Genomic DNA, 24,565 nt, shown 5'->3' with positions numbered 1-24,565 from the left:
GTTTTTTTCAGAAACTATGTGGAAAAGAAAGAGGATGCAAAATATTTGGGAAAGTGTACTCAAAACAAGACGAAAAAAAAAAAGAAGGCACTGTTTGAAGCTGCAGAAGTGTACTGAAGGTGAGTTATATTTTATTTTATTTCATTAAAATATATTTTAAAAACATACTGTGTAAAAGAATTAGGATTCTCAATAATTTATTATTTACATTAACAAATTCTGCTTGACTGTTACTCTATAGATAGAAATGAAAAGTCTGCGGAAGGGAGTTGTATCAGCTTCTTCAGGACCAAGCAAGCCTCTTGTCCAAGAAACATGTCCAAAAATGCATTTCTTTCCATTTCAGTCCCTTCAAAATAATATTTGCAAACAGATGGCAAAAAGCTCAATGAAAGGTCATGCTGGTGAGTGTTGAGCACTCACAGTGAGAGCTGGGAATTCAGGGTGCTCTCAAGGGAGACACCCCAAGGAGACATTAACATTGCACTGCTCAACAGTCAAGAGGCTGCAGGGTCCAATCCCTGCTCCCACTGTCCTATCTCTGCTGAAATCCATGGCATTACACAACAAAGAGGCCTGCACGTGACCTCTCCAGGCAGATCTCAGAAAGCTGGACAAACTCCTTGAGACAGGGTGGCAGTGGAGAGACTGTTTTTCCTACCACTATAGGCACACTGCAGCTTATCATTCTTTTTCAGTCCAAACACAACATAAAACTCAGTGTCTTCCTTCCCATCCTCTGGGAAGAAATATGCATAGGGAATTATCTCTCTGATGTAAACATCTGTAAGCACCATTCACAAATGCTGGTCCACATGAAAAGAAAAAATATTATCAAAGTGCCTGCTGCAGCCTTGACCCTTCTTAGTGGAGCAGCTCAGCTTTCCCATCGGCTTTCCAGACTTCTGAAATCATCTGGCTACCCAAACATCATGCACAGGTCATTGCATTGCCAGTTGCTGTCTGCTTTACTATTCCAGGAAAGAGCAGTTGCCCTTCCAGTGATTATACAAAAGCCCATGATTAAAAGAAGTAAAGCTGTCAGCTCGTGTGTTCTGTGTCCTGGAGGCACTCAATGGTATTTCTGACATCTCGTGTAAGGCACCAATCATCCGGTAGCTGAGCAAAAAGTGACCCACGAGACCTCCATTAAGCAACTGCAGAGGGAACTGACAAAGTTCAGCTGGTTTGCTTGTCTTCTTGCTTACAAAGCATAAAAAGTGTGGTCACGCCATCCGAGGAAGTTTCTGGTGATATCCTAAAACGGGAACTCAACTGCAGCACAAGGAGCACGGGTGACTTGCGTCTGCTTCAGCACAAGTTTCTGACAGCTGTGTGAGGGTGGCAATTCTCATAGACATAGCAGAGATTTCCTTGATCCCCAGGAAGCCTCTGCTGCCTTGCTTTCACAGAAAGTGGGTTTGTTGTCAGCAGCAAAGCAGATACCTCCTCACAAGATGTCTCCATAACACACACAGAGGACCACACCTACAAAACCAGCTTTGTGGTGCTCTTGCTGCAGCTTCCCTGCTGTTGGTGTTGTCTGCCCAGCCTCATTCACAGAGATGCAATGCCAGAGATAGCAGAACCTATGGATGAAGAGGTTGGCTGGATGCTGGCTGGCTGCACCCCTGAGCAGCCTCAGTCCAGAATGTCAGTCTCAAATGGGACCAGGTGGTAGTATGTCAAATTGGTGACATAAGCTGTTGGATCATCACTGTCTTCCAGCTCTGAGGTAAAGTCACTAACACTTTCAAACCTAAGGAGAGATGAAAAAAAACCACCAAAAGGCATTAAGTCATTTAGAAAATCAAAGGAATTGGGGAAAAAAGTACTAAGGGAGTGGGAGAAGCACTTGGAGCTGATTTCATCCACACCTCCTTCATCTCCTATACTCATGTGTTTATGACTAAACCATGGGCCAGTGAGAACCATTGTGAATGTAAGCAATTAATCTTGTCACCCCTGACTTTCAAAGCTACTAGTGAGGAAGGAAGGAAGAAAGCAGCGAGTCTTGTAAGAGTGAATCACGCCGTTGAAGTCCACATCTTTCTATTTTGTTCCCACAGCATGTGTCAACAACATATGATGCCTGAATTCTCACATAAAAGTGAAAAAGAAACTGCCTTTGTTTCACATCTGAATTTGGACTCTCAGTCTTTCCCTTCACAGGCACCTTCTCTGGGATTAGCTTTTTAATAGGCCAAGTATCTAACATAGGCAGGAAAAAATGACTAGACTGTCCTTCTTCCAGAGTCTAGCTGTACTTCCTACGGTACAAGGTTCAGACTTTGACAATCAAAGGATCTACAAATACAAAAATATTCCCAAATTTACTTTCACTTGTTTTGGTATTTTCCTCCCCACTTCCCAACACCTGTTTCATAACCTGCACTTTTGCAAGAATAACCTACTGTCTCATACCAACTCTCAACAAGAAGGCATTGAGCTGTTAAAACCTACACTTCTCACAGTTACACACATGCCCATTTCAAGAAGGCTTGAATTTCCGCAGTAAGAAACATTATCTTCTTCCTAGATAGCCTAACAGTTTAAGGCAGTCGCTGCAGGCCAAGGACTAAATTTCACCTCAGTTCTAAAGGGGATTTGAAGAACTTTCAAAGTTATTTTTCAAGTTTCAAGTTTCAAACTTTTCAAGTTTCTTTTTCTCAAACTCTCACTTTAATATTTTGAAAGAAATTTCATTCACTATGACAGAGTGAAAAATAAAAGGAAGTAGAAACTGAAAAATTGTACAAGATGGAAAAAGAAATTCTAACCTAGCTCTCACTTTTACATGTGTCTCTAACACCTTTATCAGCCCAGCTGGCCTACTGAAGCTCTCTGAATGGCAGATAAACAGATGAGCTTTAAAATAATTAATATTTAAAACTGCATCTCATCTATACATGAACTAATTAGACTCTTTAGATAAGTCAAACAACTGTGGACATCCCTGTAACCTCATCCTAGAGGGGGACTTAAGAGCTGAGTATTTCAGAGGACCTGAAGAAGGATGGCAGGGCAAACAAACAGATAAGTCTCCCACTCCCATCTCTTCCCAAAACTTTATTTAGAACTATCATGGGTTATAGGATAGCCTGGTCTATACATCCTGCAACGTATGGCCACAGTTCTGTCTTTTTCATACTCCTTCCTTATCCTTCGGATCTCTTTTTTTTCAACTATGAGCGCCAAAATAGAGAACATTTTTTTGAGCAGAAACTCATGGATTTTCTCCTGCAGTGCTGTGGCTTTGCTCTTCACTTTAAATGAAATGAGACTGAACTTTCAATGTTTATTACCCTCATTCCTCTAGTCCCTCCAGGCTGTTTACTTGCCTGCGTGTGTGGGAACGAGTGCACGAGGGAGTTGACTCGGTATCTTGAAAATACTTCACAGATCACGTTGTGTTGTCTTATGGACTGCAAGTGATCCAGAAACAACAGATTATGAAATACCAGAGGGGCAGATAGAGTGAAGAAAGTGGAAGAGGAGTCAAGAAGGCTATTCAGATTCTGCTCTGTTTCTCTTATCAGCATAAAGCCACATTATTACATCTGAAAGGTCCCACAGATTTTGTGGTTCTCCAGCCTCACTGATAGGTTACTACAAGCAGAATGTGAGGAGCAAAGCAGTGGACATCAGATGCTGTGGTTAAGCAGAAAGCTTTTATTGCCACCAAAAATGAAGTGTGCGCACAGCAGTCTGCAAAGCACTGCTCTGGAGTGCTCACACAAAACTAAACACAATAAACCAGGACTGTTTACCACAGTCAGAAGCTGTGTATGACATCAACAGTCAAAACGCTTTTGTGCTGTTACCAACAGCTCTTTCTCTCAAAACAAATTCTGCAACTCTACTGTGGACCTTCAGATTCCTAAATGCCTGAACTGCTGCCCTTATTTTTTTTCCTCTAAGTACCTTGATGGACACACTGTCTTTTGCAAGAGCCTACTTCTTGTGTTGTAAGACAAAATTCTTTATCATTTTAATCTATTTGGTAGTCTTTCACAAGTAGTGTTTTCCTGGGCTCAGTTTTGGGGCCAGTCCTGTTGAATATCTTTATTAATGGTCTGACCGCGGTGATCAAGTGCACCCTCTGTCAGTGTGCAGGGGACACCAAGCTGAGTGGGAGTGCCAATGTGCTGGAGGATAGGAAGGCTTTCCCAGAGGGATCTGGACAGGCTGGATTGATCAGCTGAAGGCACTTGTATGAGCTCCAACAAGACTAAATGCCGGGTCCTGCACTTGTGTCGCAACAAGTGACCCCATGCAGAGTTACAGGTTTGGGGCAGAGCGGCTGTAAAACTGCCTGGCAAAAAATGACTTGGGTGTGCTGGTCAGCAGTGGCTGAACAGGAGCCAGCATGTGCCCAGGTGGCCAAGAATGCCAATGGCATCCTAACCTGTACCAGAAATAGTGGCCATCAGGAGCAGGGCAGGGATTGTCCACCTGTACCCAATACTGGTGAGGCTGCACCTTGATTCCTGTGTCCAGTTCTGGGCCTCTCACAGCAAGAAGGACATTGAGGGGCTGGAGCACGTCCAGAGAAGGGCAACAGAGCTGCTGAGGGGTTTGCAGCACAAGTCTAATGAGAAACACCAGAGGGAGCTGAGGTTTTTTAGCCTGGAGAAGAGGAGGCTCAGGGGAGACCTTATCACTCTCCACAGCTGCCTGAAAGGAGGGTAGCCAGATGTGGGGTTGGATTGTTCTCCAGGTAACAAGTGACAGGGCAAGAAGTAAAGGCCTCAAGTTCTACTGGGGAAAGTTTAGATTAGATATTAGGAAAAATTTCTTGACTGAAAGTGTTATCAAGCATTGGAACAAGCTGCCAGGGAAGGGGTTGAGTCACCTCCACTGGAAGTATTTAAAAGATGCATGTATCACAGAATCAGAGAATGGTTTGTTTTGGAAGGGATCTTGAAGATCACTTAGTTCCAATGCCCCTGCCATGGGCAGGGACACCTTCCACTAGGTCAGTTTACTAAGACCCCATCCATCCTGATTCTGAATGCCTCCAGGGATGGGGAATCCACAACCTCGGGAACTTGTTTCAGTATCTCACAACTCTTATCTAAAGATTTTCTTCCTAACAGCTAATCTAAACCTACTGTCCTTCAGCTTAAGGCCACCCCCCCTTATCCTATCACATGCCCCCATGAAAATTCCCTCTACATCTCTCTTGCAGGCCTCCTTCAGGTACTGGAGTGAATTTGCCAAAAAGACAGCTTATCCAATGCTACAGACTCTGCTGCTGGCCTAGAAGACAGAAGTGGAAACAGTCTTTGCAGAGAAAGGTACCTCTGTAACAAAACCAAACCATGAATTCAAACGCATTTATTTACCACCTTTTTCTTTCAAAAGGACTTTAGACTACAGCCCAAGAACCACACACAAAAGGACTATGCCTTTAGTTATGCCACATGGATGCTGAGCACACTGGCTTCAATATAGTTTACAACAGTGTGGTGTAGTGTCAACTAAAATCAGAGAGAAAATGAAGGAAGCAGAAAAGACTTACTTCAGAACAACAGAGAAAGCAACTGCAATTTGGAAAAGTACTGTGGTTTCTTTTGCAACAAGTATGAGACTTTTCAGCTGATGGATCACTGGGCAGGTAGCTCTGCAGGCTACACAGCTAACCAGTATAGGGAATGAGCACTTCCTGCTGAAGCTTCAAGCAGTTTTTCCCAAAAAATACAGGCTTGCTCTGCAAAATGTCTCATTCAAGTCCATCAGCAGCCAAAACCCAGAAGTCATAAAAAGTTTAATGCAGCTGAAAGGAAAAAATTCCCATCTGAGGATATCAAGTCCACAAGGAATTAACTCTGATTTCAGGGTAGAACACACCATAAATCCAATTTTACTGAAACTGAAAGGGAGCAGCATAGGATTTGAAAGGTTTTAAAGTTTCCTCTCTGGGCTAATAACATACATTTAAACCAACAGTATAGAAAACCTCTGCTTTTGAAAAAGATTCAATTTTTACAAAACAGCTGTGCTACACTGGTTCCATTATCTCCTGGCTATTATGTCTTGGCTATAAAATACAGCTGCAGGATGGGAAAATTTAGGGCACCATATCAAACACACATTGGAAATTTATTAACTTCTTGACTTCACATCCTTTGGAAAGTTAAACTAAGTCAGGCTACACCAAATCAGTCTGTTACCCTGGATTCATTTCTTCCACCACAGTTTATGGGAAACTATGCCTACCATTCAGTTTTTGTCACATTAGTATTTTCTGACCTTAACAGTCTCTGACTCCAATGGGATGACAGTTAGATGATTGTAGTTTCTGATCCCAGGCTGGTAAGTTTTTCTTGGGCTGGAGCACATTTTTAAAATCAAAACTAGCTATAAATATTTTTTAAATAATTTTTTTTAAAGAATCAAAGTAAGGCAGGAAAATGCTTTCTTTGGTAATTTTCCTCTATAATTTGTCATTCTCAGTACAAAGAATGATCCACTGTGAATTATAAAAATTTTAATTTCCAGGTATTGGCCTTACAGAATTACCTCTAGTGTGCCATTTCAGCCTCATGATTACAATCTTATAAGCTCAAATGCTGTTAGCAAGGTCAAGGTTCAAAACACTAAGTGATAAGTTAATAAAAAGACTTCAAGAAATTACACTCAAGCCAGACATACTCTCCAGCCTCTGAAAAAATGTTGCCAAGCTATAAACCTTATTACAGATTGGCATTTCAAATATGACAAGACAGATCATTGCATTCAAAGATAAAGGCACCATTAGTCTTTCATTATTCTCTTTCCTTCATTCGACTGCTCCAATGAAAAAGTAGGTCAACATTTCTCATCAAAAATATTAAAATGGTTCACTACCTGAAGCTCATTGAAATATCAATCACCTGATACAACAGAAATCTGTAAGAGCATATTTCCATCAATACCCATCTGTGAATACAGTCACTGGCTTAAGACCTACATGTATCACAGAATGGTTGGGGTTAGAAGGGACCTCTGGAGATGATTCACTCCAGCCCTCTGGCAAGGCAGGGTCACCCAGAGCAAGTGACACAGGAACACGTCTAGGTGGGTTTGGAATGCCTCAAGAGAGGGAGACTCCATGAGCTCCCTGGCCAGTCTGTTCCAATGCTCTGCCATCCTCAATGTAAAGAAGTTCTTCCTCGTGTTGAGATGGAACTCCTTGTGCTTTAGTTTATGGCCATAGAAGCCCTCCTGGTCACAGGTTTCTGACCCCAGAATACCTATATGCACTAGGAAGTAGAACTTTCCAATGAAACCAGTCTAACTTGCCTTTTCCCTAAGGATATACACATGTTACACCAAGTCCCAGCTGTGCAGCTGTTGACCTTTGTTCAGTTTTTGACCTTTCAGGGATGCATTCCCCTCTGAGAACAGTGTTTTCCTTTCCAAACACTCTACTATCCTTTGTAGCAGTATATGACATTTGTTAGGCTATTTGAGTTTCCAAGTTTGGGCTCAAACCAGCTCTCATCATAGTCATGAGAGAAAGAAATAATTCTGTTCTCCCTATGCAGCACCCCTATGGCAACCTCAGGTCTTTTTTCATGCACAGAGGATTGATCACTTTGGGGTCAATCATTCTCCCATTTAACCCACTTTAACAGGCAACTGCTCTGAAGTGTTAGCAATCAGGCCCAGTAACCTTTAACCAGTCAGGATGACAGCTGTACCAGTCTTGCTCTTAGGCAGACAACAACATTTTGCTAGGGGGTGGGAAAGCTACAGTGAAGGTGACAGCATTGCTCCTGCTCAAACTCCACTTACAAATGTTCTGCTGAATCTACATCCAGGTGCTTCTCTTTCCCATTAGGTATACTGTGGTCAATGACTATTGTTTCAGTGTTGGCTAAACAGAATCCATTTGATCGCATGATTTCTGTTGGGAGAAGAAAGAAAACAAGATTTAAAAAAAAAACCTGGAAAAGAACTGTGTATCATATGTAATTGACATGGCTATGAACTGATATGTGCACATGACATTGAAAATCAAATCTGCACAGGAAAGCAGGAATGAAGAGTTGATTTCACAGCTTAAATCTGCAAACTGACAATGCACAAGTAATTTTATTCACCTAATCAATTAATGACACAGAGCATCTGAAGCAACTACCACTACCAAATCATAATTGTATTTTTCTTAGACAATCCCAGGCTTAAGAAAAAATAAAAAAGACATAACAAGGGAAATGAAAAGTGACCTTACAAGTTAATTCAACCCCTAAGATGTATAAAGATACACTGCCCTTGATATTGCTTATTTGTTTCTAACTGTGTTAGAAGAGTCCAATACGGAATATCTAAAATTTACACCTAATTCCAGTGAATTACTACAATGGGAAGAATTGATAACTAAAGAACAGTATCTGATGTGAATGAGAAGTTAATCTGCATCTGTGCTCTATGGAAAATCAAAGGAGGCAAGTCACAAGGACTTCTTTCAGTCAAACAATTTTAGATGAAGCCAGGGCCAGCACAAAATAAATGCACTTTTCAAAAAAAAATCAGCACTGACTTAAGTAGGATAACTCTTAATCTGCCTCAAGACACTATGACCTTGTGTTACAGCCTTGCATTTTCAGCACAACAAAAAAAAAATTAGCCTGTGGTACAAAATATGGCAGGCAGAAAACACACCAACAAATTTCACCTATATATACAGTCCAAGCAATGAACAGGAGATGGGGCATGAGAGAGGAGGTAATTTTTTTTTAACATGACATGCTCCTCATTAAGGCAAAGCCAATACTCACTTGGAGACTCATCTTTGACTTTCATTCCATATTTTACTGCAGCTCACTTTAGCAGAATACATTTAGGGGTTGTGAAAGCATTGAACCCCAGCAGAATCACCTTTCACATGACTCATCTTAAGCCATCATTGTGTGATAGTGAATTTATGGTGTACAATAAGATTTCCACCATAAATTCAAATTCAGCTTTCATCTTTGAGGGCAGCCCTTTCTCTCTCTCTTCTCCACCACCTACCACTCTGAGCAGGACCTTTTGGGGAACAGCTTGTTTTTTCAGAGAATACAAAACATTTTTGCCTGCTTTTCCAAGACTGCAAGCCAGGTAGAGAGCTGTACTATGAGTAACAGGAATGTCAGTATTTTCCTAGTGTCCTTGACTTGACCTAAGAGTTACAGCATTTCACTGCTGCATGAACTGCTTTACCCATTATCATTTACTGCCATCTACTGACAGTGCTGCCAGACACTGAAACATTTCCATTGTGCAACATCCAGATGAGGCAAATATCAATTAACATCAAATTTCCACCTATGTTCTTAGCATTAATTGCAGCAATCACTTGAATGATGAAATTAATTACCACAAGATGCTTCTGGATAGCTGCATAGGTAGGAGAATCTTCCTCCAGTTAATGAGGTATGACTCGTCACTACCAACAATAATTTAGAATTAAAACATGCTATTATTATTCAGCTGAGATAGTTTTGCTAGTACCAAAGAAAACTGATACCAGCTCCTTGCAATATTATAAACCTTGGAGGACTATGTAGTATTTAACTTCAATTAACTGTAAATAAGCTCTTCTGGTGACACAAAACCAGGAGTTGGCACTAGGTTTAAACAAAATGTTTCAGTACAGAAATACAAAACCAGGCACACCAGAAGCTCACAGACCTTTTGACAATGGTCAGTAGCAGATGAAGAGGGGAAAGGCTGAAAGAATAGGCAAGGATAGGCTCTTCACTTCACTCACTAGCAATCTGTGGTTTACAACTTCCTATGTCTCCACCTGTGACAGGTTTCAATGCACTTGTCCTCCACTTCCCTGTCGAATTCCCTTTTGAAGTCACTTCTGCTTTCAGTTCCACCATATCCTATAACAGTGAGTTCCACTCCTTAACTGTGCTTTGTATGGAAACAAAACAATATTATAACTTTTCTTTTGTTTGTTTAAAGCCTGTTGTCTGTCAATGATATTCGATAACCTATAGCTCTTGTTTCAGAAGAAGTACAGGGTAATTGACCTCCTTTATTCACAGCTTTGTAGACTTCCATCATACCAGTCTGTCATCTCATCTCACCTCACAGGTGAAGGTGTCCTTCTTTAATTAACCCCTTTCTTAGACAAGCTGTTCAACAACTTGAATCCTCTCTGTTTATTCGTATAATTTTAAATTCTATTATATCCTGAGATGAAGAAACCAAAATTGTGCATATTGTATTGAAGAGGGAGCTATGCTTCTCTTCTCTCTTTCCCTCTCCTTTCCTAATAATACCTAATATTCTCACTGCTGATATTGCCCATTGCTTGGCACCAAGCTTACCCTTTCACAGAACTGTATCAATAGCTTCAAAATCTCCTTTCTAAGTGCTAACAGCACTATCATACGTGATGATGTGCAGTAAGGACTGCATTTTCCTCACATTCACTGCTTTGCATTTGTCAGCCTCCCATTTCACCTGCCACTTTATTGTCTGAATGCACTTTGCACAGTATTACAAGGAAAATTATATGCTCTGTATCACAAAGCACTATTGAGAACTACATCTTGAATTGTTGATAGCGAAATAATAATGGGAACAGCAAGGAAGTAATTTTCATTTTTCAATTCTTGTGTCAACTGCAGGTAGATAACAATTCTTACCTGATATTTTAACTGGACTTTGAAAGCTTGGCTGAATTTTATGGACATTGTCATTTTTTAGAACTTGGTCCAAAGGAGATCTCTCAAAGAACGTGAGGACAACTTCAGATCTTGAGTACTTAAAAAGAGAGAAATAAAAACAGACATCCATTTTTAACCAGTAGTTTGCTTTGTCCCTCTTCTTCATTTCCACCCCTTCATAGTATGACAAAAAGACTTATAATAAGTGACAGCTTGGAGGCATCATTACACAGTTCTGGCACTCAGCATTCCTCCAAGTTACTCAATAAATTGCTGCTTCTTTCAGAGTTTGGCAAAGCCCATCACATTCTAATCTGCATGAGAGTGCATGTCACCATGAAGGAGGAGTCAAGCTGGGCTAAATTGGAACTTGGCTTACACACCTTCCAGGGCATGTTTATAATAGTCTTCAGAAGCTTTTCCACTTCATTAAGTCTGGCTTCTATATCATGGGCTTCTTTTATTGTGATGAGCCCTAGAAACAAAGTAAACAGATCATAAGCATAAACAAAAGCTGGCACACTTTAGCAGCCAGAGGCAGCCCCTCAGGAAGATGTGGAACAACCTCAAATATGCCTTCCAAAAATGTATTTTAAACCAACTGATGATAAAGCATGCACCCCAAACTGAGGTGGGTGTAGTTTACAAGCAGAGTTGCAAGCCTGACACAAACGCAGCTGTTTATGACCATATGTAGGAATTGCAAGACAAGCAGAAGTAGAACCACCTACTCCCTCACCCACAGTTTCACTACACAGCATTCCCAGCAGTGATAGTTAAACAGCCCACTTTCTGCTTCCAAGAACCATTATTCATCCTTTTTTCTGTAAATAAAAAGTAAAAGAAAACCCAAGAAAACCAAAAGACACATCCTACAGATAAGACAGAAAAAAATAAACACAAGCTAAACAAAAGGCTTTGAGAGCAGTTTTGTATTTCTCTGACTGTAAGCCCCAGTGAGTGGCCCAAGGAAAATTTGTCAGTATCATCTTTTTCAAGTGCAAGATAACTGTTAGGACTTTTTTTTCATCTATTCAGTCACTGAATTATCACAGTGCTGCAGAAGGGATTAAGACCAAAACTTCACTGCCCAATATCCTGAATGAAGCATTTCAATGCAATATGGAATTGCTTGGTATGGTGATCTCAAACACTGATACTGTATTTTGCATGTATAACCTGCAGGACATCTCTAACTTTCCCCTCCTCCTGCAGACTGAAGGAAATACAGCACAGGCTGGATGCATGTATGGGGCATATGAGGAGAATTAAATCCCAAAATCTCACATCCCTCTAGTGAGCCTTTTATTGCTGATATTTGCAACCTACTTTTTCTAATCAAATCACCATTTAATGTCTACATTTGTGCATCTTTTCTAAGCAGCAGGATGTACCCATGAAAATGAAATCTTTAAGAGAAATTATTAAATATAAGAAGCCACAATAAACAAACAAACAAAAAACTGAACAAAAAGCTGGAACAGGAAAAGACAATCAGTTAGAAATCATCAAAATAAAAAAATCTGCAAAGCAGTCTGTGAGAAAGCACTTTGATATACTACATTGTGTTAAAGTAAGTGTATCTGCATCTTCCTATTCAAAAGACAAACACTGAGCCATCAAACACGCAGAGTGTGGAAACAGCTTCCACAAACAGTTTCAGTCTGCACCAGTCCTTGTTCTTTGCTACCAACGAGATACAATCCCACAAAAACTTTCCAGACAAAAGTGTGACTTGGAAGCTGTCAGCTCTCCTCCAGTTACAGCTCTAAATAAAACAGAGATTGTCTCCAAAGCAACCAGGTTTACTTGACAGTTGTCCCACAAAAGTCCCCTGTTTGTATAAGCCTTTCTCTTGCTCGAGAGTGCTTCGTTTTGCCTGTTTTTCAGCATGGCTATCCCCTCACCCAGGTACAACTCGCCCCCTCTCCTGACAGCAGAGCAAGGCACACCAGCAAGCATATAAGGGAGGTGCTGTGTGTCTTGCTTTGGCTGGTGTACACTACAGTTGGGTAGCTTTGCTTGGAAATTCTCTGAAAGGCTGTAAATGTGAATAAACTCATCTGCATGGGTCCACAGACTGCATAGTCGCTGGGCTGTGCTGGACATTACAGACCTGAATTGCATTCCAGCACCCTTCATCATCCTAACTATGGGGTGCAGGCTGGGTGGATTTGCTTGGCCACTCCACAAATAGTTCCCATCCCACATTTGGATTGAGCTCAAATTTTTCAATGAAAGGGCTGTCATTTTCCCTAAAAGAAAGAAGAAGCTGCCAATGGCCCCACAGCTCAGACACCCATCCATGATATTAGCAACACACTGCTGGCCATGCTGCAGTCCACATCAAAAACACAGAGAAAACAGAGCCAGCCACCCTGGTGCCAGCTGCCATGGGGTGCTGCTCCACTTCTCCTGCTGGTCTTGATCCATTCTGCATAAACACTGATACAGCCAGAGCAGAGACTGCCCAGCTGTGGCTCCCACCTCACTGCTGATCCACCAGAGATTCAGCTTTCAGCTGCTCCCTCCCAAATCTGCCCTTGATCTCGGACCATTTCCCAGATAAGCATGCACTGTTGGAACTAGTATTTTACCAGGAAGACGGACACTTTTAAACAAATGAAGATATTCAGTCTGGGAGGGGGAGAAAAAGAAAAAAAACAAAACCACCTCAGCAACAACCCTGAGCATTCATCCCATGAGGAAAAGCAGCCAAGCGGTCAGGACTTCTCTCATTAGTAATCAGGGAAAGCATCTGCAGCTCCACATGGTCTTTTTATGCTTCACCAAGAAGTCAGACAAGGCTGTCAGCCTGTTGCACTGTCACAGATCGCCCCATGGGAGGTTTTACAGCTTCTTGCATTCACAAGGAATTTCCAGCTCTGGTATATTATCTCCTTCCACCTCTTGGAAAGACACCAGCCATGCAAATCCACACTCCAACCTGGAAACTGGCACAGAAAACTTGTAACATCTGACACCATAGAAGTGTTTCTTACTGAAGCTTTCAGTAATATCAAAACCAAAAAGCAGACAGCGTAGGAAGGAGGGTGAGACATCTGCCTGGGCAGCTTCCTATATATGTGCTCAGTGATTGCAGATGTGCAGCTTTGGGATGTAAGGCTGCTGACCTTAAATGAATTCCCCATACAGGGAGCTCAGTTTGGCCAGGCTAAAGCCTTTATTTTCATACATCTGCAACCCAAACAAACAGAAACCACTTGACTGGCTTCATATACATATATTTAGGCCTGTAATTTCTTCTGCAATTGTCATGAAGTTTGTAAGGCCCTCATTTATCTTAATTCTACAAGTCTTGGTTTTTAAAAGGTAAGAGATGCTCTTGTGGTTTTCAGTTAGTCATAGACCATGATCCCACAACCTCAGAGACTGCTCCCAACCACACAGCCACGCTGACCAGAGTGAGGCACTGCCTGCCCAAGCAGCCAGGAGGAGTGGAGGTCCTGGTCCTTCCTTTCCATCCCTTTCAGAACTCTCTAACTGGCTGCTGTCATATCCACAGCACCCACATGCATGAGGAACACTGGGGTTTCGCAAGGTAAAGTCTCTGGTGTCAACACTAGCTTAAGGTGCTCCCACCCTCCCCTGCACCTCATTTCCTCTCCCACACCACAACACAGAGCTGTTTCTGCTTTGCCAGCACAATTAGGTGAGCAGCACAGAATACCTCAAGCCACTCCTGTCAGAGGCTTCACCTCAGGAAACCCCAGACTCCACAGAAGAAGCAAGAGACTGCAGGCGAGGATGCCCCATCCAAGCTCCTTTCTCACCCAGGCACTATATTAAGTTTGAGCAAGAGCCAGAATTTGTGTAAAAAAGGGCCACAGAACCTCACCCAATTTTCCAGGCCTATCCTTCACTTTGTGGGGGTTTCTCCTTTGCCTGTCTTCTTTTTCCTGTTTGGAAGATTTGTCAAGGCAGAAAGAAAGAGGAAAAAAAATGCCAGAGACTGATGTAGGATCTCCAGACACTGGAAACGCCTGAACAAACAGACACACAGACATGCCAGCTGACACTGCAGACAGAGCCCAGCACCCCCACCATTCATTAACCCTGACACAAATGCACCAAAATGTGGATGCATCTGAAGTGTGTGGGACCCCCCATGCCACATATGAAGCACCCATACCAGCAGCTACAACATGTCCCGAGGCTATTGTCTCTGCCCATGGGCCATGAACACATGTCTAGCCTGTATTTCCATCTGGGAAATAGAATTTACTACCCAAGAACCCTTACTCTGTTTGATATAAAATAAAAATAAGATACCAGTAAAGCAGCCAGTATCTTGGAACCAGTTGTGCTTTCTTCACTTGTTCAGTCATGCAACAGAGCTGGGAAATTGGTTAGTGAGGTCATGGTGAAAGGCTGTTCTCATGCCTTTTTCTCAGCTCTGGCCCTTGTCTGGACTGCTAATGGAAAACATGCACAAACTCCTCCCAGGAAAACTTTGCTGTCTTGTTACCTACACTGTACTTGGACAATTACCTGTTATTCCAAGTAATTTAAATGCTATAAACGCCTATGTTTATAGGGTTTGACATAAACTGGGGTCCTGCTGTCTCCTTTTTTTTTGCCACAAACCCTGCTGCCAAATAGCCCAAACTTGTAAGATTCCTTCACCCTGCACACAGGGGAGCCAAAGGCTGGGTGACAGGAGGGATGACACTGCCTAACCCAGTGTGGCACTCACCTGTGCCTGGGAGACTGCTTTATTTTTATTACATAATCAGTGACCTCATTCAATCCTTTTGACATTTTTTCTGCACCTTTCGAGACCAAGAGCCCCGGGCAGAATCCTTAAAACTGAAAAGGATTTGCTTTCTGTTTTAGACCAAGCGTATGTAACAACTCTGCACAGAGCAACATGTGTCTGGAAAAGTATGGCACAAGCAGCAGCAGAAGCCTGCAGCTTTGCTCCTCTCCTGGCTCCCTGGTGCTGGGGCAGCTGCAGGAGGCTGGGAGAGCAGGCCAGCAGCTGTGTACCTGGCACGCTGGCTCACAGCGTGGGAGAGGGGCCCAGAGCTGCACACAGGCAGGAAACGAGCTCAGCAGCAGGGGAGAACGCACAGAGAGACAACTCCTGATGTGAACACACAAGCCTTGGTAGGGCTGTCTTATTACTGCTGTGAGCCACCAAATCAGCAGCTAATGACATTCTGAAAACCACAGATAATGCACCCCATGTTTGTACCACAGGAAGCAGGACAGGAATTGCAGCATGTGCTTCATGGCTCATAATGAAATCACAGAGCAGTCCTGACAGTCAGCATACACAATGAGCATTGTCTCAAAAATCCTCTAGTGCTCTCCAAGGAAGAGTGAGTTCATGCCCAAGTCAAGTATGTATCTGTAATATCATGTCAATGACAACACACAGAAGTCTGTTTCTCTGGAGAAGTACAAGTCACTATGTATACGTGATACCAAACTGTGGGCAAACCCCATCTTTTCAGTCTGAAGGACTACACCTCATGTTTTTGGTCAGTACAGGAGTAAAGAATGTCCAAAAGATACCCTATTTTCTCAAAATCAGTTCTATACATACAGGAAGCTGAACAAGAAGCCAAGGTGTACTTCCTAAGATACATGCAAGATAGAATGCCAATAGTCCTAAATGCTGTGTGTTTCATGAAGATTAAAGTTGCATTGAACCTCTCTCATCTAATTGTCTTTCCACTCCATATAGGGAGACTGCAGAGTAGGTATCAAAGGGAAAAAATGAGTAACAACTAAATCCAGAGAGAAACCCTACTGTGTTCTGCTAATCTACACTGCAAGAAAGCTTTGAGGCTTATAGATTTAAATCATGAGTCCATTCTTCTCTCTTTGCACAAGACTCCAAGCAGCAGTTAGGGATTTCAGATCTTTAGGGAAAACATATAAGCTGCCCTGCATGGGAGACTGCTACTTTGCTGTCTCTCCTGACCAGACTTCAAAGGGAGATGTGCCCCTTTTCCCCAGTCACAGCATTCATTACCACTGCAGTGCTAAAACTTTTTTATCCTTTTCCCTCATTCCTCCTTTCCCTTACATATGTTCTAAGCCTTGTGCACACACACAGTCCAGGATGCAGGTAGATGGAGCAATAGAACGAAGGTCCTAGTCATTAGAGAATAATGTTAAATTAAAGAGTCTAATTTGTTTCATCCAAAGTAGGGCCAGGTCCAAAGTCTGATCAGGCTGTTAGGGACCACATCTAGACAACTTCTGAACAGACCCTACGACAGATATTCCACAGAAATATGCAGAAACTGAAGCTAATCAGCTGGCACATGGATCAGGGCTGAAACATGACAGACAATTCAGCCCCATTTTTTCTGCTGTTTTGCTTCTTTGCACTGCTTCCTATCTGCTTAACTGGGTCTTCTCAACACCATTTCAGCTGTCATTTTCTCCTGCTTCATGGCCACCATACCTCACTCCTCCTAGCAGCTGCCAGGTAGGATCCCTCCTCACCCCAAACACTGTTCCCTCAACCTTGCCACCTGGGAACTATGGAATTAGCCACCTCTGGCTGGATTCTGAAAAGGCCAAACCAGCTCCCATTAACGGCTGCCTCCTCTCTGATGAAGGAAAGAAGGATAAAAGATTGCTAGAAGGGCAAAGGAATACTCAGGGGTATGTAAAGGCAGGAAATGAAAAAAAAACCCAGCAGATGGGAAAGCTTGTTTCACACAACTTTTCTTCAATATCTGCAGAAATAACACCACAGGGATCCCTTAAGTCCAAAGACTTGATAAGATCCAGAGAAGGGCAGATAATTACAGGCAATCAGGGATGTCAGATCTTCTATTACTAGAGACCAGGACTGTCATTTTTTTTTGTTCTCTGCCTTTTATTTATGCTGTCTTCTACAGCATCTGGTTCTCATCACCAGGGACAGGATCCTAAAGCTAGCTACAGCACTGGTCTGACTTAAGTCTGGCGGTTCTAGCAACTCCTCTTTGATGACTCTCTCCTAATTCTTCAACACATCTCTTTTGGGGCAGACACATTTGCCCCCTCCCCTTGTGGGGGAGTTCATCCATCTCATGTGACAGGAGTCACTACAGCCTTTACAAAGGATTTGCTATCAATGCCATATCGCTGACAAGATCCCTCTTGGTGGCATTACTGAGGGAGCAACTAAAAGGACACAGCAGAGCTGAAAAGAAGGGTGGGTGTAGGGAGGTGGACTTTTGACATTTATCACATTGTGCTGCCCTTCTTAAGCTTGATGACAAGGACCAAAATTTTTAAAGAGGTATCAGTACACAAAATGCATGTGAGTCACTCCACATTTTCAGAAGTTCCACAAGGTAGTAGCAAACATATTGAAGATATTAAGATAAATCTGTTTGATGCAGAAAGAGAGACAGCTTTCGAAACCCTGCCCACACCTTTCTTCTTTTGCAGTTCATATGAAGCAGATTCAAGATGGGGAGAAGTCCTGTCCAAACAACGGTGACTGCAATCCCCCAAAGCAAAAGTGACAATGGCCTGAGGACACTGGCATACTCAAACACCCATGCAAAGAAAGGAGGCAAGTTAAAAGCTGAGAAACCCAGACCCTCAAGATGATGTTATCCACACATTGTATTGTTAGTTATGGGATCTTCCAGGATCTCTGGAATAGAGAAGGCATGTTTTGGTGGCAGAACACAGCAGACAGGCTTTCCCCATAGAATTCCCTGTCTCGATGCCTGATGAGCCACAAGAAAGAAAAAGATGTCAAAGAAACATGAGATAGGAGTGAACAAATCAGTCAAAACCTGCTGAAAAATGCAAGCTCCTACAACCATTTTTAGTGCTGATTTCTTATCAGGTGAGAGCTGTCATGAAAACCACACCTCATTTCCATTCCTTTCCACCAAAACCTTCCCTGACACATTGCCTTGGTTCACCACAAAAAGGCAACTTGTGTCTAGCTTTATTACAACACAGTCAGCTCCATTTATCTCCATTATTACAAATGAACCATGAAATTCAGCTGATAAAAAAACAAACCCAGAAGCCACAAACTTAATTTTGGTTATACAGTTCTGCTAGAGCCTGATAACCAAGAACTGCATCTTTTGTCTGCCAGACAGAAGCTCTGAGCAAGCTCCACTAATGAACTGTTGACAATGTCAACAATGAAAAGAGCACAATAGATGCAGTGTATTTATCTGCATTGTCACAGCACCGAGAAACAGCTGCTGTCTGTGGAAACCACTATGCTGCTTCTGTAGAGCTCCCTCTTCTCATAAATCACACTCCCAGATGGTCTTGTAAACAACAACAACAAAAATGCAGCATATAGAAAACGAAGTTATGAGTACAGCATTTGCAAGCAAACAATGTTCCTGGGCAGGCTCCTTGGGAACTGCCCTCTGTGTTGGGCACATCCCTCCAATGGCAGCCCTGGAGGAGCTTCCCTGCACAGGCACTGGGACATGGCAAACAGCTGATCACCTGCTTCCTGCAGGAGGATGGCACCCCAGAGGCAGGCACAGGGCTTGGAGCTAGAGCTCAGCCTAGCCTCTGTGAGGGACTGCTCAGGTCTGCTGCAGGTAAAGTGACTGCTTCTACGCTAGGAGGCAAAATAAAGGTGCAAGGTTTCTACAGGAAATCTCCACCACTACTAGAAAACTTCTATGGATGGACAGAGGTTGAGCACCTGCAAGGTGGAAGGGAACAGGGAAGTTCTGCAGAGCCATAAATAACCACGGATGGCACCACGCCAGTGAGGGAAACCTGGAGGCAAAGGAACAGAGAGGAAATAACAGAAAGAAGAGCAAGGGGAAAAAAGACATGACAAAGCAGAATGAGTCAGAGGAGGCATGAAAAGGAGGAAAATGGGAACTTTGGGAAGAGAGGCCCATCTAGTAATAAAATAAATCTGTCAGAGGGCTTCTGATTTGGCAGCTCAGAGTATCAAAGCAGGACCAGGCATTACAGGTATGTACAATATGAACAGTTACATTGGGAGAGCATCTGAGCCTCTGCCCCGGTAACAAAGGCAACAAACAAGTGCAGAGGAGGATTGCCAGAAACCACCCTGGCTGGCACTCCAAAGGCAAAACAAATCCCAGTTTTGAAAGGCTGCTAATGTGCTCTTTTGGCTTCCTTAAGGGGTTGATTCTGCCTGCACTGAAGTCAGAAGTGAGGGAGGTGTGTGACTGCTGACTGTATTGAAGCTGGCTCAAGTTCAAGGATAAACCTTAGATGAGACCTCCTCACAAATGGTATTTAGAGAAAATACGAAAGGAGTGGGGCAGGGAAAGCAAAAGTCCTTTTCCATATGTATACCTCAGTTCTGGTGTCTGTTTGGTCTGCTGCAACTATTTCTATTTCCATCAATTTTAAGTCAGCTTCTAAGTCCATAGCTCTGCCTTTCTCAAGAAAACTGATTAAATTCAAAAGTAGACTTTGCATAGAGAAACAGTTTAGTAACATTAGGCTGTGTTCTTTGCAGGAGTGAACGAACCCGTGTTCTCCTGTGATCCTCTTTTGTACATTTGCCTAGAGCAAGGGACAGGCAGATTTCAAAGACAAATAAAATACTAGCAAGTTACTGGCAACATCACAGTGAATCATACTTAGTCACCCTGCAGGTATGCACATATCTAACCTTGTTTACCAGCTTCCAGTGAGATGCCTTGTGCTGCTGAACGTCCTTGGCCTTTAGCACCAGTGTACACTCCAGAGAGTGCACTCTGCCATGCGTTCCTACTAGTTACCAAAGACAAGACAAAACTGTGGGAATGCCCTACTCCCCCCTGGGACTTCCCCTCCTCTCATATCCAAGAAAAGGTAAGATGAACAGCCACTGCAGACAGCTACACCTCCCATCCTCTCCCCTGCAATCTCAAAGCACTCAGCAGCTCCAGCAAATAAGGAAGGGGAGAGCATTGTGGAAGCTTGTCCGGGAGGATGAGGGGTCAAGACAGGAATGGAGAGGATGGTTTCCTCATGCTGAGCAAGAAAAGGAGCACACTCCTGCACAGCATGAACCGACTGCTGAAGCCAGCAATGAAGGTAACAACCAACTCTTTGTAAAATTGCTGACGTTTTTAAAATAACTACAACCTTCATTTAAAAAGTTAATAACATCAAATAGCTCAAGCTTCCCCTCTCAGTCATACCCCTTAAACGTACCACACTGCAGCTTGACTGAGCTGTAGGATAATGCTAGTCCTTTTAATGCTCCTTAGGCAAATCTGTAGGGACTTTGGAGTCCTTCAATGCAATGCAAATTTGGCTTGCAACACTTTGTCACTTCCTCCAGATAAAAGGCACAGCTGATATTCACCTTCTTTCAGGAAGCCCAAGATAAACACACACACACACACACACATAAACTCACATACATATGCAAATACATTTGTATATATATAGATATAAATACACACAAATGTATATGACTAAATGGTAACACACACAAGAATGGGCTTTTGTCAGGTGTTTTTGTTGGTTAAAGTACATTGAGCTTCACTGTAGACAGCAGGACATCTGCTTTTAAACATGGCATTAAGAAACCATGCTTACCCAATTAATTTTGTAAAGACTGGACATGCCTCATGCAATCTCTTTTTACATGCAAAGCTTTGCATCACTGTCACTTAGTTAAATGAGATTTTTATGTTTCAACTTTGTCAAGTTATCAGAGGCTGTGACCAGCCAATTTAAAATGTTGGTTTGATGAAGTGTTCTTTAGGCAGAGAAGCATACTCTGCAAAGTAATTTTCTTTAGAGCAGGAGCAGCATAATTTTAAAGAGAGAATTGCTGAAATTGTGACGCATGCTGTAATTGCTTAGAAACTACTCCTGATTTTTATTCTGCCTCTGTTGCAAAGTTAACCCCCACCCTTTCAACAAGCTAAACAGATCATAATCTACTTATATTAGGTTTCGATTTTTCAAATCCTGAACCGATGCTTTGCTCATTCCCCATTCTACTGAATGCAGTGTGCCTGTTCCTGAGATAAAGGTAAGCCAAGGCTCCAGGTTTTAGGCAGAGATTGAGCAACACAGGCTGAGGATGGTTAATCTTTCCCAGCTGCTCATGCATGAATGATGTATCTACCTGGGACTGTCAAGTAAAGCCAGTGCAAGGGACTATAATCCCATCTGGCTCAAACCGCACAAATAATGCTTTGGAGAGAAGTGAAACGAGTTGAACACTTTGCAAAAGCTCAGGCAGGCTTTAAGACGGGAGAGGAACCATGCTCGCTTGAGAGAGGCGCTGATGAATGAGAAGGGCTTTAGGATAAGCAGCAGCTCCTGTGAGTAACCAATGGGGAAGGAGCACTGGGAGGGGCAGCAGGCCAAGGATCGAGTCCATTTACAGCCAGACACAGCACACACCCCAGTGCAGCTGCCAAGCCACTCTTCAGAGCCCATAAAGCCAGCAAGAAGGACTACGGGCACCCTGGCACGTCAATTTCTAGTCATAGTGACTCTGGTAGGTGCTGTGCCCTGCAGGACACAGCTCGCTCCAAACCTACCCAGCATCCTCAAAAGCCGTGGCCCAGGTGCCACATACACTTGAAGGCCATTATTACTGAGAATTTACTGCCTCTCAGCACTAGCAAAAATCGCACCCGGGCTAAGAGGTGGGGTCTGGCTTCCGCAGGAACAGCCCCATTCCCAGCCTGCACCCAAGCGGGACGAGCCAGCCCCCTCCGGCACCCAGCCCTGCGGACATCTCCCCTGGCAGCCCGGAGCGAGCGGGGCTGCGGAGCCGCGGCTGCCCTGCGCCCATCGCCGCCGTCTGCAGAGGGCACTCGGGGCCCGCCAGCGCTGCCGAGCGCCCGGGGCGGCGGGGCCGGGAAAGCAGAGCCAGGGGACACCGGCCGGGGACAGGGCTGCCGCTCCCGCCACACGAGGAAGCTTGGACAGGGAAAGGTTTTAATATCCGGCACGTAAAAAAAAAAAAAAAAAAAAAAAAAAACAACACACCAAGCCCACCACCAGAGGTTAGGGATCCGGCATGAGCATGGAAAAAGACCTGTATCACTATAAACACCTGTCAGAAAACCTCCACGGGGAGGCAGCCCGGGAGAGATCACCACTGGCAGGGAACAGAGCTCGCTGTCACACAGGGACGGCCCAGGAATGAAGTCCGGTGGGTTTACTCCTCTACGAGCGGTGGAGACCCAGTTCAGAGAACAGCAAAACGCAGACCCTCTCCAAGGGGGTCCCACTAGCAAGGTGAGAGCTTGGGAAAATTTACCCACCCTCTCACAGAGAAAATCCAGCACAGAATATCGGCTTTTGCCCGTTCCTGTCAACCAAATCATTTACGTCGTAACTCAAACAAGTGGGGGGACCGGAAGGGCTAGGTGTACACCCATTTTCAGATGACTGGATGCTCCTCACCACTCTACACACTTGAAATACGTCAGAGTAGAACACGTAACTCTACCTAAAAATTACCCCAACAATTAAACAAACTAAACCCAACCCGCAAAGACATCTAGGGCACATCCTGCTTCTGCAATGCCTGAGCATGGACAACATCCCTCGAGTTTGGTCAATCCACTTCAGAAACTGGAAGAGAACAGACGTCTCTACTGAGCGCTGTTGCAATTCCCGTTTCACAGAAGTTATGCGAGGAATTATGCCAGCTTCCAGAGTTGCTCCGTCCCCTGGCAAGAGCCGCAGCCCTTTTTTTTGCCCTCTCCTTGTGGCAAACAACATAGCAACATGCGGAGATTTTTCAGCTACACCCTTTTCCTTGCCAACCTCCCCCAACCCTTCCTCGGGGAGCCCGGAGGCACCGGAGAGGGGCAGCGCCAACAGGGATCCCTCTGCTCCCCCAGCCCAGCCTAGCGCGGAGCCGCGCAGCTGGAGACAGCAAGACAGCAGCAGCGATACTGGGGTCACCGTCCTGCGTGGAGCCCTCGGCTCCAAATGTACAGTCAAAAAAAAAAAAAAAAAAAAAAAAAAAAGGAGAAACACAAATCAACATCCCGGGAGGAGTTTCCGACCGCAAAACGCCCCCGCAGTTTTTCTGCCCCCCCCGCCCCGTCCGGTTCTCAGCGGCTCCAGCTCCTCTCCCCCTTCCTTCCGCCGAGAGGGACCGCTCGCCCTCCCGCCCGCCCGTCCTCCCCGGCCACCGCCACCCCGGTGAAGCGGCGGCCCAAACCCGCCCGCCCGCCCAGCACAGAGCGCCAGGGCCGCGGAAGCCACTCAGACCTTGGAGCAAGGGGGAGCGGGACAGCTCGGGCCGGTCCTCCGGAAAGGAGTCGAGGAGCCGCTTGAAGAGGCGACCGAGGTCGGAGTAGCTGCGGTGCAGGTAGAGGATGTTGCGGTCCGACCACTCGGTGCGGATCTCGTAGAACTCCTCCTCGTCGCCCCGCCGGCTGATGATGAGCCGCCGGATGCCGTTCACCCAGCAGCCCCGCACGTACATGTTCACCAGCGAGGTGCCCTCAAACACGGCCGAAGCCATCCCGCCGCCGCCCGCACATCCCCCGCCGCCGGCGCAGGGCGAAGCGCACCGCCCCGCGCCGCCGTGGCCAAGTTAAGAGGAGGAGGAGGAGGAGGAGGAGGAGGAGGAGGAGGAGGAAGCGAGAAGGGGAGTGCCACCCGCCACCCGGGCTGGCCCTGCCCGCCGGGGCTGTGTCGCCTCCCGGCGCTGAGGGAGGCTCGCTAGTGCCTCATAGACGGCGGCACCCGCGCCCTGCCCCGCCGAGCCCACGGCGCCGAGCGGGACGGCCCTCACCCCCTGCGGGGCGGGGAGCAGGGTGGCTCGGCCCCTTCTTCTCGGCTCCGCAGGAAGGCACAGCCCCTCCCGTCCAAAGGCGGGGGGACGACCCGGTCCCGGAGCCAGCGCCCACCCCTTCGCCGAACCCTGAGGTCCCCGCGGGGCGAAATCCTCCTCTTCCTTCTCGGGACGTTTTCGTAGACACCGCAGA

General features: G+C 44.7%; 1 protein-coding gene across 1 annotated transcript; it reads right to left on the bottom strand.

Annotated features, from left to right (window-relative positions):
* Positions 1 to 114: 114 nt before the first annotated feature.
* PXDC1 (PX domain containing 1) lies at positions 115 to 24,337 on the bottom strand. The gene is made up of 5 exons (XM_074544358.1): positions 23,844 to 24,337; positions 11,039 to 11,130; positions 10,635 to 10,752; positions 7,783 to 7,894; positions 115 to 1,759 (listed from the first exon to the last, which is right to left on the bottom strand). Exons 1-5 carry the CDS (start codon positions 24,097 to 24,099, stop codon positions 1,642 to 1,644), a joined length of 696 nt encoding a protein of 231 aa, XP_074400459.1. The 5' UTR covers positions 24,100 to 24,337; the 3' UTR covers positions 115 to 1,641.
* Positions 24,338 to 24,565: the final 228 nt, after the last annotated feature.

The sequence above is a fragment of the Zonotrichia albicollis genome, chromosome 1 (genome assembly GCF_047830755.1).
Source record: "Zonotrichia albicollis isolate bZonAlb1 chromosome 1, bZonAlb1.hap1, whole genome shotgun sequence".
In the NCBI taxonomy this organism is placed as follows: domain Eukaryota; kingdom Metazoa; phylum Chordata; class Aves; order Passeriformes; family Passerellidae; genus Zonotrichia; species Zonotrichia albicollis.
The sequence above is the reverse complement of the archived record's forward strand: the minus strand, read 5'-3'. Positions and strand labels throughout refer to the sequence as shown.

Coding starts and splice junctions, on each gene's coding strand:
- PXDC1 (XM_074544358.1), bottom strand. CDS start 24,099: ATGGCTTCGGCCGTGTTTGAGGGCACCTCGCTGGTGAACATGTACGTG. Junction 10,753..11,038: donor TTATAAACATGCCCTGGAAG/GTGTGTAAGCCA, acceptor TCTCTTTTTAAG/TACTCAAGATCTGAAGTTGT. Junction 7,895..10,634: donor AAGTCCAGTTAAAATATCAG/GTAAGAATTGTT, acceptor TTCTCCCAACAG/AAATCATGCGATCAAATGGA.